This window comes from Lampris incognitus, chromosome 12 (assembly GCF_029633865.1).
Source record: "Lampris incognitus isolate fLamInc1 chromosome 12, fLamInc1.hap2, whole genome shotgun sequence".
Lineage (NCBI taxonomy): Eukaryota > Metazoa > Chordata > Actinopteri > Lampriformes > Lampridae > Lampris > Lampris incognitus.
This window is the reverse complement of record NC_079222.1, coordinates 50894292-50910612: the sequence shown is the minus strand read 5'-3', so window position 1 is coordinate 50910612 and position 16321 is coordinate 50894292. Positions and strand designations below refer to the sequence as shown.

General features: G+C 51.2%; 1 protein-coding gene across 1 annotated transcript; it reads left to right on the top strand.

The window, feature by feature from the left end:
* Positions 1-9009: 9009 nt before the first annotated feature.
* Positions 9010-11618, top strand: purbb (purine-rich element binding protein Bb). The gene has a single exon (XM_056290634.1). It carries the CDS (start codon positions 9070-9072, stop codon positions 10012-10014), a length of 945 nt encoding a protein of 314 aa, XP_056146609.1. The 5' UTR covers positions 9010-9069; the 3' UTR covers positions 10015-11618.
* Positions 11619-16321: the final 4703 nt, after the last annotated feature.

The following is a 16321-nucleotide window of genomic DNA, read 5'->3' as shown; positions in this document are numbered from 1 at the left end:
TTTCACCACTATGTGGACTCAGACCAGGTCCAGGTACCCATCAACCCAACACTCAGACCAGGTCCACGTACCTGTCAACCCAGCACTCAGACCAGGTCCACGTACCTGTCAACCCAACACTCAGACCAGGTCCACGTACCTGTCAACCCAACACTCAGACCAGGTCCACGTACCTGTCAACCCAATGCTCTACCAAAGCGTTGTTTTGCTTTAAAATGTTGAGCACATTCTGAAATAAGGTGCAACCATTCTGGTTTTTGATGTGATTAATAGTTTTAACAGTTTAAAAGTTTAAAAGTCTTTTTCTGGATTCCCCCCCCCTTTGTTTCTCCCCAATTGAGGGCTGCAGACTACCTCATGTCTCCTCCCATACATGTGGAGTGACCCACCAAAGCCCCGTGTCTCAGCCAAGACTCTGCTCTCTCCAGGCCTTCCTGGACTCTGCTCTCTCCAGGCCTTCCTGGACTCTGCTCTCTCCAGGCTTTCCTGGACTCTGCTCTCTCTAGGCATTCCTGGGCTCTGCTCTCTCCAGGCCTTCCTGGGCTCTGCTCTCTCCAGGCCTTCCTGGGCTCTGCTCTCTCCAGGCCTCCCTGGACTCTGCTCTCTCCAGGCCTCCCTGGACTCTGCTCTCTCCAGGCCTTCCTGGACTCTGCTCTCTCCAGGCATTCCTGGGCTCTGCTCTCTCCAGGCCTTCCTGGGCTCTGCTCTCTTCAGGCCTTCCTGGGCTCTGCTCTCTCCAGGCCTCCCTGGACTCTGCTCTCTCCAGGCCTTCCTGCCAGGCCTTCCTGGGCTCTGCTCTCTCCAGGCCTCCCTGGACTCTGCTCTCTCCAGGCCTTCGTGGGTTCTGCTCTCTCCAGGCCTTCGTGGGCTCTGCCCTCTCCAGGCATTCCTGGGCTCTGCTCTCTCCAGGCCTCCCTGGACTCTGCTCTCTCCAGGCCTTCCTGGGCTCTGCTCTCTCCAGGCCTTCCTGGGCTCTGCTCTCTCCAGGCCTCCCTGGACTCTGCTCTCTCCAGGCCTTCCTGGGCTCTGCTCTCTCCAGGCCTTCCTGGGCTCTGCTCTCTCCAGGCCTTCCTGGACTCTGCTCTCTCCAGGTATTCCTGGGCTCTGCTCTCTCCAGGCCTTCCTGGGCTCTGCTCTCTTCAGGCCTTCCTGGGCTCTGCTCTCTCCAGGCCTCCCTGGACTCTGCTCTCTCCAGGCCTTCCTGCCAGGCCTTCCTGGGCTCTGCTCTCTCCAGGCCTCCCTGGACTCTGCTCTCTCCAGGCCTTCGTGGGTTCTGCTCTCTCCAGGCCTTCGTGGGCTCTGCCCTCTCCAGGTATTCCTGGGCTCTGCTCTCTCCAGGCCTCCCTGGACTCTGCTCTCTCCAGGCCTTCCTGGGCTCTGCTCTCTCCAGGCCTTCCTGGGCTCTGCTCTCTCCAGGCCTCCCTGGATTCTGCTCTCTCCAGCCCTTCGTGGGCTCTGCTCTCTCTAGGCCTTCCTGGGCTCTGCTCTCTCCAGGCCTCCCTGGGCTCTGCTCTCTCCAGGCCTCCCTGGGCTCTGCTCTCTCCAGGCCTCCCTGGACTCTGCTCTCTCCAGGCCTCCTTGGGCTCTGCTCTCTCCAGGCCTTCCTGGGCTCTGCTCTCTCCAGGCCTCCCTGGACTCTGCTCTCTCCAGGCCTCCCTGGGCTCTGCTCTCTCCAGGCCTCCCTGGACTCTGCTCTCTCCAGGCCTTCCTGGGCTCTGCTCTCTCCAGGCCTTCGTGGGTTCTGCTCTCTCCAGGCCTTCCTGGGCTCTGCTCTCTCCAGGCCTCCCTGGACTCTGCTCTCTCCAGGCCTCCCTGGGCTCTGCTCTCTCCAGGCCTTCCTGGGCTCTGCTCTCTCCAGGCCTCCCTGGACTCTGCTCTCTCTAGGCATTCCTGGGCTCTGCTCTCTCCAGGCCTTCCTGGGCTCTGCTCTCTCCAGGCCTTCCTGGGCTCTGCTCTCTCCAGGCCTCCCTGGACTCTGCTCTCTCCAGGCCTTCGTGGGCTCTGCTCTCTCCAGGCCTTCCTGGGCTCTGCTCTCTCCAGGCCTTCCTGGGCTCTGCTCTCTCCAGGCCTCCCTGGACTCTGCTCTCTCCAGGCCTTCCTGGGCTCTGCTCTCTCCAGGCCTTCGTGGGCTCTGCTCTCTCCAGGCCTTCCTGGGCTCTGCTCTCTCCAGGCCTCCCTGGGCTCTGCTCTCTCCAGGCCTCCCTGGACTCTGCTCTCTCCAGGCCTCCCTGGGCTCTGCTCTCTCCAGGCCTTCCTGGGCTCTGCTCTCTCCAGGCCTCCCTGGACTCTGCTCTCTCCAGGCCTCCCTGGACTCTGCTCTCTCCAGGCCTTCGTGGGTTCTGCTCTCTCCAGGCCTTCGTGGGCTCTGCTCTCTCCAGGCCTTCCTGGGCTCTGCTCTCTCCAGGCCTTCGTGGGTTCTGCTCTCTCCAGGCCTTCCTGGGCTCTGCTCTCTCCAGGCCTCCCTGGGCTCTGCTCTCTCCAGGCCTCCCTGGGCTCTGCTCTCTCCAGGCCTCCCTGGACTCTGCTCTCTCCAGGCCTCCCTGGGCTCTGCTCTCTCCAGGCCTTCCTGGGCTCTGCTCTCTCCAGGCCTCCCTGGACTCTGCTCTCTCCAGGCCTTCGTGGGTTCTGCTCTCTCCAGGCCTTCGTGGGCTCTGCTCTCTCCAGGCCTTCCTGGGCTCTGCTCTCTCCAGGCCTTCGTGGGTTCTGCTCTCTCCAGGCCTTCCTGGGCTCTGCTCTCTCCAGGCCTTCCTGGGCTCTGCTCTCTCCAGGCCTTCCTGGGCTCTGCTCTCTCCAGGCCTTCCTGGGCTCTGCTCTCTCCAGGCCTTCCTGGGCTCTGATCTCTCCAGGCCTTCCTGGGCTCTGCTCTCTCCAGGCCTTCCTGGACTCACCACTTCCTGCCTGTCCACATCATAAGGCGGATATAAAGTGTGTGATGATACTTAAGATTTTGTCTCGCTCCTCATTTAATGTCAGAGTGGAATTAAATAATTGCCACGAGACATGGAAGGTGCAGAAGGTGCAGTAGTGATACACAAGCATATAATTGTAATAATAATTTAAAAGAACGCATTAAGCAAAAATATAATGTGCTGATTTGAAGAAGCATCCTAGGCTGCACTGGGACACATCATCCGTGATGTTTCCTGAGGTCCTCGGGTGTCTTTCAACATCATCCACCCTCGCTCAGCGACCCAGCCAGGATTGACCAGGCCTGGCTGGTGTCCCAGCAGCACTGGCCCACAGATCACGCCTTCTGATCCAAAGCCATCTGGAGGCCCTCTCTGCAGCCTCCATGGAAGACTTGATGGCTTTCCTTTTAACAGCCCCAGTGATGCCAAGTAGAGTGTACAGCTTGCGCAGTGAGCAGCCAGCAAAGCCTCTACACCCCACTTCAATGGGCTCACAACGAGCCTCCCAGCCTCTCTTCCGGCACTGATCCACCAGCTCCCGGTACTTGGACCACCTCCACTCATTTGCCTCCTCCATCCGGTCCTCCCAGAGAACCGTCAGCTCTATAAGGAGCACCTGTTTTGAAGAGGCTGATGATAGCACTACATCAGGCCTCAATTAAGTTGTGATAATGTGGTCTGGGAACCTGAGCCCCCCCCCTCCCCAACTCGACTCTCAGCTCCCAGTCTGACGCAGAGGTGAGGAGACCAGCTGCTGATCTGGGCCGTGACTGAGGCAATGTTCCCCTGTCCACAGGCTTGCTTGTTGGTGGCCACAGCTGTGGAGATGGCCTCTGCAACTGTCTTCAGCACCTGGTCATGTTGTCAGTGGCAACGGCCCTCCCCCAGGGCTGATGGGCAGCTGCTGAGGATGTGCTCAAGAGACTCTTTTCCAGGGCACAGAGGACATGATGGAGAATCAATCTTGCCTCAGAGATGGAGATTTGCTGGGCTAGGTAGAACATCATACACAGCTTGTACCATGAACTTGATCTGCTGCGATTCTGCCTGCCAGATATCTGCCCAGGATATCTTCCTCTCCAGCACACCTTCCCATGCTCCCTGCTGCCGCATGCCCACCGTTCCACTGGTCCTTTCCTCCTCGACACCCACCTGCACCTCCTCCAGGACTAGGTGGTGTTAGTCCTTACCATGGGCCTTACCATAGCGAGGTTGTGGGATGGCTCCCAGCCCTGCCCGTCCAGTTGCCACCATGCCCACCAAAGCCCTGTGTCCCAGCCAAGACTCTGCTAGGTAGATGTATCATAATCTCCATAATGCTTAAACAATATCCCCCATTATTTCAAAAACTGTAATAATTCTAGATAAGATGAGATAGTCGCAGGCCCCATGACCCTGAGTAAAGATAAGTGGTTTGGATAATGGATGGGTGGATGGATGAGATAGCAGGCCTACTTTATTAATTCCCAGGGGGAGGGGTTATGGTATGGTATGGTTAGCAGCAAGTACAGAAGAAGAAAATGAGAAAAGGGCAAGGATACATGTTAGATGCAAAGGATGGCGTGGCAACAAAAAAAAGCATATATGAATGTTTGCTTACTTTTAATCTTTGACCGTGCATCAGCTATATTATGTTCACATTGCTTGGATGGATGCCTGGGGCTCATGTGTAGCAGGTTAAAGGTGGTACCCTGGACTGCCTTCTCCTGTGTGAACTAGTGAAGGCCTCATGTTAACTGCTGGCTGATAGCAGAAGAATTGGGTGGGGTGCTTGCTGAGTGTAGCAAAGTCTGTACACAGCAGCTTGAGAAATGGCCTTAGTGGGATGAGAGCTGGAGGACATGAGATAAGGAGGGAATAACAGACAACTGCCCTATAAGACAGACTGTACTGTACTGATCAGCCCCCGACCTCCACCTCCACCTCCGAACTGCAGGAACATCAGCTGTGTGGACCAGCGTGTCATCAGGCAGGGTCGTGTAGTGGTTGGAGAGGCTTAGGCAACGGGGTGAGGCAGCTCCGACCAAGTCTCTCTTGTGACTGTGGACCATCACTTCGGCCCAGAAAGACTGGTGGTTAAAACAAAATAAAATAGTCAACAGTTAACAAAACGGCCACAGCAGATGAAGAGAGGTGTTGTATATGCATGGTCTACAGCAGGATTCCCCAATTAGCTTTCTGCAAGGGCCAAATTATGTCATCATGCCAAGCCAAGGGCCGAAATGTGCTGCTATTATGATTATGATTATGATTATTATTATTGTTACTACTACTACTATTTAAAACAGCCCAACAGCAGCATTACAGGTGGAAATGCAAGAAATGCCATCAGATATGAGAAGGGTGCAGCTATCTCTGAATTACTGGGTTCATTTAGAGGGCCATAGTCCCGATCACCCGACACAAGACACTTAATGTCTTGTGTCGAAAGGAAGCCTCAGCACACATTACCGGTGCTCTGTGTGTCGTGTTGAAAACACATGTTGCCACCAGGGGGCTACAGATGTTGAGCGACACATCAAGAGCAAGAGCCATCAGGAAAAGCAACGGGCCCTTCAGTCCACAGCTACCTTAGACAGGTTTTCGGTGTCTGCTCCCTCTGTTGGGGGGATGTCAGATCAAGAGGCTGAGGTAGTTTTCTTAGTTCTATGTACATCTTAATTGCTCATTGTGTTCACCTGTGCCCTGTTGACTGGTGCAAATTTAAACTCAACTGTGTTTTTTGGGGAGTACTAATAACGTTTTTTTCTTACGGACAAGGAGGGCTGAGGTCAAAATGGCAGCCACATTAGTGCATCACAATGTGCCACTTGCTGTTGCTGACCACTTGGGGCCTCTTCTGAAGGAGTGCTTCAAGGATTCAAAAACAGCCCAGGACTACAGGTGTGGCAGAACCAAAACTGCATGTGTAGTCAACGAAGCGCTGGCACCACATTTCATGAATGAGTTGGTTGGTCAAATGAGGGAAGGACCATACAGCCTCATCACAGATGGATCCAATGACACGGGTATTTCCCACTGAATTGAACATGATGTTTTTCCCCACCACAATAATCTGGCACGAGTTAGTTTTTAAGGTTGTACACCGCTTCCTGGGGATGTGCACCACAAGCGGGCCAAGGTGTGGGACAGCAGAAGTGGTCTTCACTAAGATAAACACCACCGTGGAAGAAGAGGCTATCCCATGGGAAAACTGCGTCGGTCTCTCTGTGGATAATGCTGCTGTGAACACAGGATCACATAACTCCATCGCATCCAGAATGCTGAAAAAACAGCCCAGCATTTATGTCCATGGCTGCCCACGTCATGTGGTCCACAACACGGCTTCTGGGTTTCTGGACGTGAGTGTAGGCCTAATTGTACGTTACATGTGACTTTATATTTGTGTACTGATTATATGCATTAATTGAGTGTTTATGGTCTGATTTTATATATTGCAGGTGTCCAAATTTGATCTGGAGGACCTGATAGTTGATGTCGGCTACTGGTTCAAGGGTAGCACAAACCGGAAGGGGTACTTGACAGGTAATGTGACTCTTGACAGTACCACTTATAATCTTGAAGTGCAGTGCTTTTGAATACCTATGATTTATTATTAAACATCTGTGACAGAATGTTGTGAGCTCCACGAAGCAGAGTATATGGAGATCCTCCTGCATGTCTCTGTTCGTTGGTTAAGCCTTGAGTGCTGTGTGACCCGCATTCGGAGGCTATATGACCCATATCATGCTTTGCCTTTTCTCATCTCATGAGGAGAGAAACCTGGTAATGTTCTAGTAGGAAGCTAGCTCAGTGGTAAAGGAAGTTATTGATCCTTATCTTCCATTAATGCTGAGCTTCTGGTAGCCCAAAACCATTACACTTCATGCCCAGTGTGTCGTGCTGATATTATATGATCAGTAGGACACCGCGTTTCTATTAAACTGATCTGTTGTATGTTCGACAGGAAGAAAGCTGAACATTGGCTACACCACCAGAGCTAAGCTCAACAGGCTGCTGAATGATGGAGGCATCACACCACAGCAGATGGAGAAATCCCATGAGGCTGCCTTGGCATTTCTGACCAACGCTGTGGACTACGCTTTGAAGAAGCTGCCCCTACAAGAGCCACTGCTTAAGCAGGCCAAGTCCGTGGATGTTCGGCAGAGGTTGGAATGTGGCGTAGGAGATGCCCTTTACTTTGTTGAGAGGTTTGGATTTTTTCTTCAATTTTCTGTTTGTTATCTGAGATTAAATACCCTGATTTCTATTCTAAGGTACTTTAACACTAGGGAAATTTGATACCAAGACATATTAACACCAGAATGTTGCCTCTAAGCACATGAGCCATCCCTAAGTGGCTTCTTTTTAAAATGCTTACTCCTTTGGGTTGATGACCATATAGCAAAACAAATAACTTGTAATTTTGCTCTCTTGAATTAGGTTCTCCCACCTGCTCCCCTACCATGGACGACAGGAGCCTGACCTACTGAGCGACGAGTTCCTGGAATACCAGACAATGCCGATGCCACCCCTGCAGGGCGGAGAGGAAATTTGAGATGGAGAGCTTCAGGGCTGAAATGGCAACCCGAAAACATAAGGTAAGAATTATTCTTGCACACAGTGGAAATAAGCTCTCAAGTGTCAGTTTCATTCCATTTTAACAGATTAATTTGGTCTGTTATGTCAAAATCATGCATCTATATGCTGCTTTAAAATTGTGTATTTAATGCATCATACAGATGCATGCATTTTTTCTTGATAGACAAAATTAATTGTGCATCAACCTAGAAGAAAACAAAAAACATTTGAGTTTATTTCCACTGTGTCCTTGGTTTGTTCTCCACAGGTGACAGGGGTAAGCCTGGTCCAGAGGCTTGCCACCATTGCTAAGCTGGTCCTGGTGCTGCCCCACTCCAATGCAGATGCAGAGAGAGTGTTTTCTGTGGTGGGACTAAACAAGACCAAGACCAGGAACCCTGCTTCAAGTGGGAGCCCGCCCAAGCAATAACCAAGGCCTCAAAGAAGGCCACTAGCTAGTATAACAGGGCACACAGCTCTTAAAGCAACACTATGAAGTCCAACACACAAAAGTCCTGCTTCGGAGAGTTTGCTGGTGTCATTGGCTTGTCAACAAATGCACATGTAACCGTGACACATTTTGTGACAGTTCTTGATTGTAAATGTTCTTGTTCTGACCAAACGTTTTTGCTGTTATGCTGAATGGGATAACAACAATTTGTGTGTATGTGGCAAAACTTTAGTCGGCCCCACCAAATCTCACTCCAAGATTTTTTGAAAAGTTGGCAGCCCTGCTGTTAGCGGTGCAGTGGTTAGAGGAAACAAGACCGCTGAGAGCCATGGTTTGCTCAGACTCAAGCTCATCCCGAGCCAGTGTACAGTACAGTCATCCAGATAGCAGACCAGGTCTTTTAATAGAAGTACAACAAACACTGTACAGAACTCAAATGATGAATCTGACAGTAAAATGTTTTTAGCTAACAGCACATATTGGTGCCAAAGGAAATGAAATGGCAGATAAGGTTGCAAAGGAGGCTACAACAGCTAAACACGTTTAAATGGCAGGTAGAGTCAGCAAGACAGAACTCAAGAGCATTACTGGGCAGAGACTGAAGGAACGGTGGGAAAGGCAAGGAGAGGAGGAGGGGAAAGGGGAGGATGATGGCTCTACAGAATTCAAAGGAAAGTGGGATAAATGGCGAGGAACAGGAGAGAGGAGACCATAATATCCGGACTTAGATTTGGACACTGGACTAAATGGTGCACTATTCCCAACAGGTGAACAGAGTATGTAGGCAGGTGCGACTACTGTGCAAGAAGAGGCAGCAGAGCATGTTATGCTAAAGTGTCAGAGAAATGAGGCAGAAAGAGGGGATCTGATCCACAACCTCTGAAAGGACGAGATAAACTTAACAGACACTCTAAAAAGTAACTTAGCAAGTTGGCGTTATCGACTTTTATTTCAGCGTTTTAGAATAAGTGGACGTCCTGGTCCACACTCCATTCCAGGCGGTGGCGGTAATGTTCGGAATTGTTGTTTACAGACGAAGAAGAAGAGGAAGCAGCAGGAGAAGGAGCAGAAGAAGAAGACGAAGAAGACGAAGAAGAAGACGAAGCAGGAGGAAAACTAAAAACTATACGCAGTTGGAGGAGAAGGCAGATGGTGGTGCTGAAGATGGCGGAAGGTGACAGCGGGAGCGAGCGCGGTGGCAGCAGCGGAGAAGGAGGTGGAGGTGGAGGCGGGTTCCGGCACTTTCAGAGGGAACAGGAAACCCACGAGCTGGCGTCGAAGCGTCTGGACATCCAGAACAAGCGTTTCTATCTGGACGTGAAGCAGAACAACAAGGGCAGATTCATCAAGATCGCCGAGGTGGGAGCCGGGGGCTCCAAAAGTCGCCTGACCCTTTCGCTGTCGGTGGCGGCGGAGTTCCGGGACTACCTTGGGGATTTCATTGAGCACTACGCCCAACTCGGGCCTAGCAGTCCGGAGCAACTCGCCCAGTCCATCGTCAGTGAGGACGGCGGGCCAAGGCGAGCGTTAAAGAGTGAGTATTTAGTTCGAGAGAACCGCAAATACTACTTGGACCTGAAGGAGAACCAGAGAGGGAGGTTTCTGCGGATCCGGCAGACCGTCAACCGCGGACCGGGGCCCGGCGTCGGCGGACCGGTCGGCGGTATGCTCGCCGGTCACACGATAGCCCTCCCCGCCCAGGGCTTGATCGAGTTCCGAGACGCCCTCGCCAAGCTCATAGATGATTACGGCGGCGACGACGAGGAGCTGAGCGGGGGAACCGGAGGCGGCGGCGGCGGCGCAGGAGGCGGCGGCGGCGGCTACGACGAGCTCCCCGAAGGCACGTCCATCCTGGTGGACTCCAAGCGGTTTTTTTTCGACGTGGGGTCCAATAAATACGGAGTTTTCCTGCGGGTCAGCGAGGTGAAGCCGAGCTACAGGAACTCGATCACCATCCCGTTTAAAGCCTGGGGCAAGTTCGGAGGGGCTTTCAGCCGGTACGCCGAGGAGATGAAGGAGATCCAGGAGAGGCAGCGGGAGAAAACGTACGAGAGAAGAGACGAATCCGAGGGAGACGACCTGGAGGACGACTGAGGAGCCCTAGATGATAGCCGCTAGTTCAGCTCCGCCAGTTCTCCAGTAGGGTATTTGGCAAAGTGTAGAGAGAACAGAAACCAGATGTACGTGCATGATGAAACAAACTCATAGTCTACCAGAACATTGTGGGGTACAACAACGCTGCAGGGCGACTGCTGATTTATGTCCTCCCAGCTTGGATCCGAGGGGGCTGCGTTGTGTGACGTGAATTCCAACACCGAAGTCATGACCAAGAGTCACTAAATTAAGAATTTCCTGCTATTTAAGATTGAGAGATCCTTTAAAACCAGCATTGAACAACAAAACATAAACTAAACACAGGCCAATGAAAACGCCGTTTCAAGCGTAGCTGTATATTTCAAAGAGTAAGGGGTCGTCGGCCCTCGCTCAACTGGTGCTGATATTTCCGTTGCTTTATGGGAGGAGAGACCCAGTACCCATTGTGTTCCTGTTCCAGTCAGGGTCTCTCCTTTGTAGGCAGCATGTGGGATCTTAGTAAGTCCACCGGAGGAATCTGAGAAGATGCACCGAATGCTGCTGTCGCTCATAGGTTGGCATTTAGTGTGGCGGCAGGGCATATGGAGCCGCGTAAATGGCGTTGCCACCGCAGGCTCTGAGGTGACACAAGTATTCAGTTCCTTACAGGATGTTACTGAGAGAAATGCCTGTAAACTGAAACAAATCACTCTTTAAAGCTCAAGTTTTGACCTTGTGTAATTAGATTTCTTCTTGCCATATGCAAATGGCAGAGAACAAGTTCGGCTGTTTTTGTTACATATGCAATAATGTGATGATAGCAATATGTAGCCTTTCCTTTGACCCTTACTGTTGTAACGAGGCACACTGCTGCATCGGCGAAGAGCCACTTGCTGTGGAAACGCAGTGTTCCTGAACACCGGCGCATCCCCGGTGTCTGAGAGTAAAGAGGGAAAATATCACCCAGTGTATGTATGTGTCGCAAGACCAAACCCCACCAGGGAACAAGCTGCAGATATGAGACCCTGTGCTGCACCTTTGCTCCCAGCTACCGTAAGGGTCAAAAGATCAGGCGGTCAGAAGCAGCACTGGAGCAAAGACAGTGCTGCTTCTGACCCTGAAGCTCTGCTACCAGAGAATGTGGACTTCGCAGAGATCCTCGTCGTCACGGTGCTAGAAACACAATGTTCTGGTTGGTATCGGACCTCATACTGGCACAAATTATAACAGTTTGCAGCACACCAGAAACACATCGATGGGTGTTTTGTGTTTTTTTTCCTTCTTCTTCTAAGAATTATATTGAAGTAAGGTTATGCTTTTAAAAAGTATAAACAAGCCAGCAAAAGATATTTTGAAATAATTTAAAGAACACTTTTTATGTAAATTTCAATTTTCAAAACTAGGGATATATTAGTCTATTAAAACAAAGATGGGATTCAATTTTCCAGTTTTTTTAAAAATTTCAACTGTTCTTTTTTTTCTAGAGTGAAAGTACATTTCCATGATTAAAGAATTTGTGTGCAATATCCGATATTGACTACATTATTAAATCACTTCTCAGACTGCCCTCATGCAAAACTTTCAAGTAGTCTGTCACTTGTACTTTTAATAAATTTTGTACTTTCCGTTGTGGTTGTCAAGCTCTCCTTAACATTCAAAAGGTGGATTTCTGTACCGTAGCTGACGACTTGTGTTTTGACCTACTGCCTATAGATCAACCTTTTATGATATTTCAGGTCAGTTGTTTTTTCTTTAGACATTTGGACTTTGCATTGAATGACCACCGTCTTACTGGATGACCCCTTAATAGTTGTATGCTAGCTACCATAACGTGCAGGATTTAGTTGACTCGGGACAAAGCAATGCATCCTGGGAGTCGGCAGTGTCCAAGGTCACAGTGCTCTGACACAGAAGTTGGTCATGGAGAACGGAGGGTGCTTGGCTAGATGGTCGGGTTGGTCTGCTAAATTGCCCCGTGCTGGGTAGCACACACCTATATGTGTTGCAGTTAACCAAATTAAGATTTATTTTGGTGATTGGACAAATGGAAATCATATTTATCTACAAGCCAGCTCCTCTAACGTGTGTTCGGTCCGTGGTGAGCCCCTGCCGAAGTTCTCTATCAACAGGTGGAGCATGTCTGCAGGAACCAGGCTTACCTGCTTAGGTCTACAGCACAGTGTATGGCGGTGTAGTGCACAACCAAGAGGGTGTGCCACGTGGCTCTAGTCCCGGGTTGGGCAACCTTATCCGGAAAGGGCCGGTGTGGGTGAAGGTTTTTGTTTCAACCAAGCAGTTACACACCTGATCCCACTAATCAACCAGTAGAGTCCTTGCTGGGGAACTTGAGACATGGGTGTGCGATGTCTTGGTCGGAACAAAAACCTGCACGCACGCCGGCCCCGTCCGGATAAGGTTGCCCACCCCTGGACTAGTCAGTCTGTCCACCTTGCCAGCCTCAGAACACTGGTGAACATGTTGTGTTGCTGGTGAGATCTAGTTAAGCTTGGCCACATGCTCACTTGAGGACCAGAGAGAGGAGTGACGAGATGCTCACTGGATTCAGAAGTAATTGGACTCGCTCTTCTTCTTTCCTTGTTCTCGAAGCATATCGGGAAGTCGTTGTCCTCCCGAGAGCCCCCCCCCCCCCTCCTCCTCGCTTCTCTTGAATTCCTCTTACCAAATGAGTCTAAAAGTGGAGCAGGGCAGCTGTTTGGGCGCCTGTGCGTGTCCCGGGTGTGTGCTGAGCGAGCACGCCGGTTATTTTAACGTAGGCGATCTCAGCAGATGGACATGCCGGTCAGGGAGTCAGCTGTGCCATTAGGGACTCGCTGCCTGCCCGGGGACACACTAGTACAGCAGTCGCGCCGTGCCAGGATGTGAGCACCAGCAGCACAGCAACCCAACACGAGATACACCCAACGCCCCTCCGCCTGCGTGACCCTAATAATAGTCGCATGCAGGAATGGAGTATGAGCACATGCACACTCTGGGTTTGTTGAGCGGCGTGACACCGTGAGCCCTGTGTGGGACGTGGTATTTGACGTGTCCCTGAGACATCAAGCCTCCTCTCTGATCTTATTAACTCATGCCTGCACCTCCTCTCTAACCGGCGGTGAGGCCTCGCTATTTTGGGAGGTCAGTATGGTGAGTCGGGTGATCGTCGTCTTGTGTCCGGGGCGGCTTATTCCTGCACTTGATATGAACGAGCACATGCATGCAGCGATGATAACTGCAGTTCATTTGCATATTCTATGAAGCTGCAAGCCTCTTCGTGTTCGACCCTGCGTTGTGTCGCTCGTGCTGTGACGTTTGTGATGTATTTGTGGAGTGTTTGTGTTGATTGGTCAGTATGGGTCGTTGTGGGGCGCAGGCTGGGAGACGTGATAGCCTGCTGCACACCCACGTGTTATTGTTAGAGATCACTGGAGAAAGATAATTATGCATTATTTGGTTAAAATAATGCATGCTCTGGTGGCCTGGCGGCCTGTCCAGGGGGTCTCCCCGCCTGCCCCCCACCGACTGCTGGGATAGACTGCAGCATCCCGCTACCCGGAGAGCAGGACAAGTGGTTCAGATAATGGATGGATGGATGGGTGAGTGGATGGATGGATGGATGGCTGTATGGATGGATGGAGGGATGGATGGATGGCTGTATGGATCGATGGAGGGATGGATGGATAGGTGGGTGGATGGAGGGATGGATGGGTGGATGGATGGAGGGGTGGATAGATGGATGGGTGGATATAACGTGTTTCTTGTCAGTGCTCGAGACATTCGGTGTGCCCCGGGTCAGGAAAGCGGGTGGTGCTGACCTCCACCGTCGGCGGGCTCAGCCCGCTGCAGACGGTCCCCGTACAGGCTTGGTTTTGTCTCAGTGGCCTCCACTGGCATCCCCGCTACCACTTCCCATGATGCATTGCTACTGCATCAGGGTGTTGATGTACGCTTTGTATGCTAAGCAGGAAAGCTATGTCACAACTTGGCCTCCCCGCCCCCTCAGACTCTGGAGGGGCCTCCTTGTGTTGGGGCAAAGTGGTGTTCTCCTCATGCATGGAGAAGGTGTTGTGTCTCCTATCATAGCTGTTCTGACACACTGTGTGACCGGTCAGTATCACCGGGGCTCTCTGAATGGTATGTTGTTATGACTAGATCCCCTCCCCGCCCACACACACACACACACACACACACACACCATTAATGCCCTTTCAGCAAATGGTAATGGGGGCAAAGGTCAGCTTACTTTTGCATAATTCCTTTGGAGTGTTTTAATTTTTGTTCTATTGTTTTTATTGTTTAGGGCGGCACGGTGGTGCAGTGGTTAGCGCGGTCACCTCACAGCGAGAAGGTCCTGGGTTCGAGCCCCGGGGTAGTCCACCCTTAGGGGTCGTCCTCTGTGTAGAGTCTGTGTGTGTGTGTGTGTGTGTGTGTGTGTGTGTGTGTGTGTGGGCCCTGTGATGGCCTGGCAGCCTGTCCAGGGTGTCTCCCTACCTGCCGCCCAGTGACTGCTGGGATAGGCTCCAACACCCCCGCGAGCCTGAGAGCAGGGCAGCGGCTTGGCTCATGGATGGATGGGAGTTTTTAAACAGCTTTATGGTAGGCTGATGGAGATTGGATCAGAACGAAGATGTAAAATGAGGGACGGAAGCTGGTAAACAACGCATCTGATAGCTGAACTGAACGATGAAGCTGACCTGCTGTCCTGCAGAGAGGAGGAAAGAGAGGGAGAAAAACAGATGTTCCATTGCTGCTGTAAGGCCTGCATGCATGAAGGAAACAGGAAGAGGAAATATAGATTAGTGTTAGGACTTGAGTCATTTGTATAGTTTTATAGCAGAATGTTTGTTGGGGGGGGGGGCTTCCCACCTGCAACACCTCCCACATGATGCCTATGACAAACACACCACCCAGATGTGTTCATCGATGTTTCACGTGGATTTGCTATTATCCACATGGTCAACACACGTAGTGCCTTTAAAGTCTTCCTGCGCTGCTCTCCTCCGGCTGAGCGAGCCAACATGGGCCACAACATCACAATACGTTTATTTTAGAAAAATATCTTCCCAAAGGAAGCCCAGAGACCCTTTTGCTCTGCGTGAAGAAGCGCTGAGACTAGCCACTGATGAGCTCTACCAGTCAGGACCAGTCTGAGCTGGATCTGCCATGCATCATGCTTCCACAAGACACGGGTTTAAGTCTGTTGGAGGGAGTGACCAGCTGTGACCAGTCTTTCCTAAGTGGCAACTCCACCTCAGTGCATGCATTAATCAATCAATCAATCAATCAATCAATCAATCAATCAATCAATCAATCAATCAATCAATCAATCAATCAATCAGTCGATGCACTAATGCAGAGTCTCCAACAAGCTTCTGCAGTCTGATCGGACAGAGATGTTGACCCTCTTCATGCAGGGTCTCTAACAAGCTTCTGCAGTCTGATGGGACAGAGATGTTGACCCTCTTCATGCAGGGTCTCTAAGAAGCTTCTGCAGTCTGATGGGAGAGAGATGTTGACCCGCTTCATGCAGAGTCTCTAAGAAGCTTCTGCAGTCTGATGGGAGAGAGACGTTGACCCTCTTCATGCAGAGTCTCTAAGAAGCTTCTGCAGTCTGATGGGAGAGAGATGTTGACCTGCTTCATGCAGAGTCTCTAAGAAGCTTCTGCAGTCTGATGGGAGAGAGATGTTGACCCTCTTCATGCAGAGTCTCTAACAAGCTTCTGCAGTCTGATGGGAGAGAGATGTTGACCCTCTTCATACAGAGTCTCCAACAAGCTTCTGCGGTCTGATGGGACAGAGATGTTGACCCTCTTCATGCAGAGTCTCCAACAAGCTTCTGCAGTCTGATGGGACAGAGATGTTGACCCGCTTCATGCAGAGTCTCTAAGAAGCTTCTGCAGTCTGATGGGAGAGAGATGTTGACCCTCTTCATGCAGAGTCTCTAACAAGCTTCTGCAGTCTGATGGGACAGAGATGTTGACCCGCTTCATGCAGAGTCTCTAACAAGCTTCTGCAGTCTGATGAGAGAGAGATGTTGACCCTCTTCATACAGAGTCTCTAACAAGCTTCTGCAGTCTGATGGGAGAGAGATGTTGACCCTCTTCATGCAGAGTCTCTAACAAGCTTCTGCAGTCTGATGGGAGAGAGATGTTGACCCGCTTCATGCAGAGTTTCTAACCAGTTATGTATTGGAGCAGATTTGAGTTGCGATACTCATGTCTTACAACAACTTCAGGAATATTATTTCTTTTTGTCCTGGGTAAGACGCTAAACTGCAACCACGGGTAGCACCTTACCTTAGCAAGGGCCCGTTGGCTAAGGATGACGT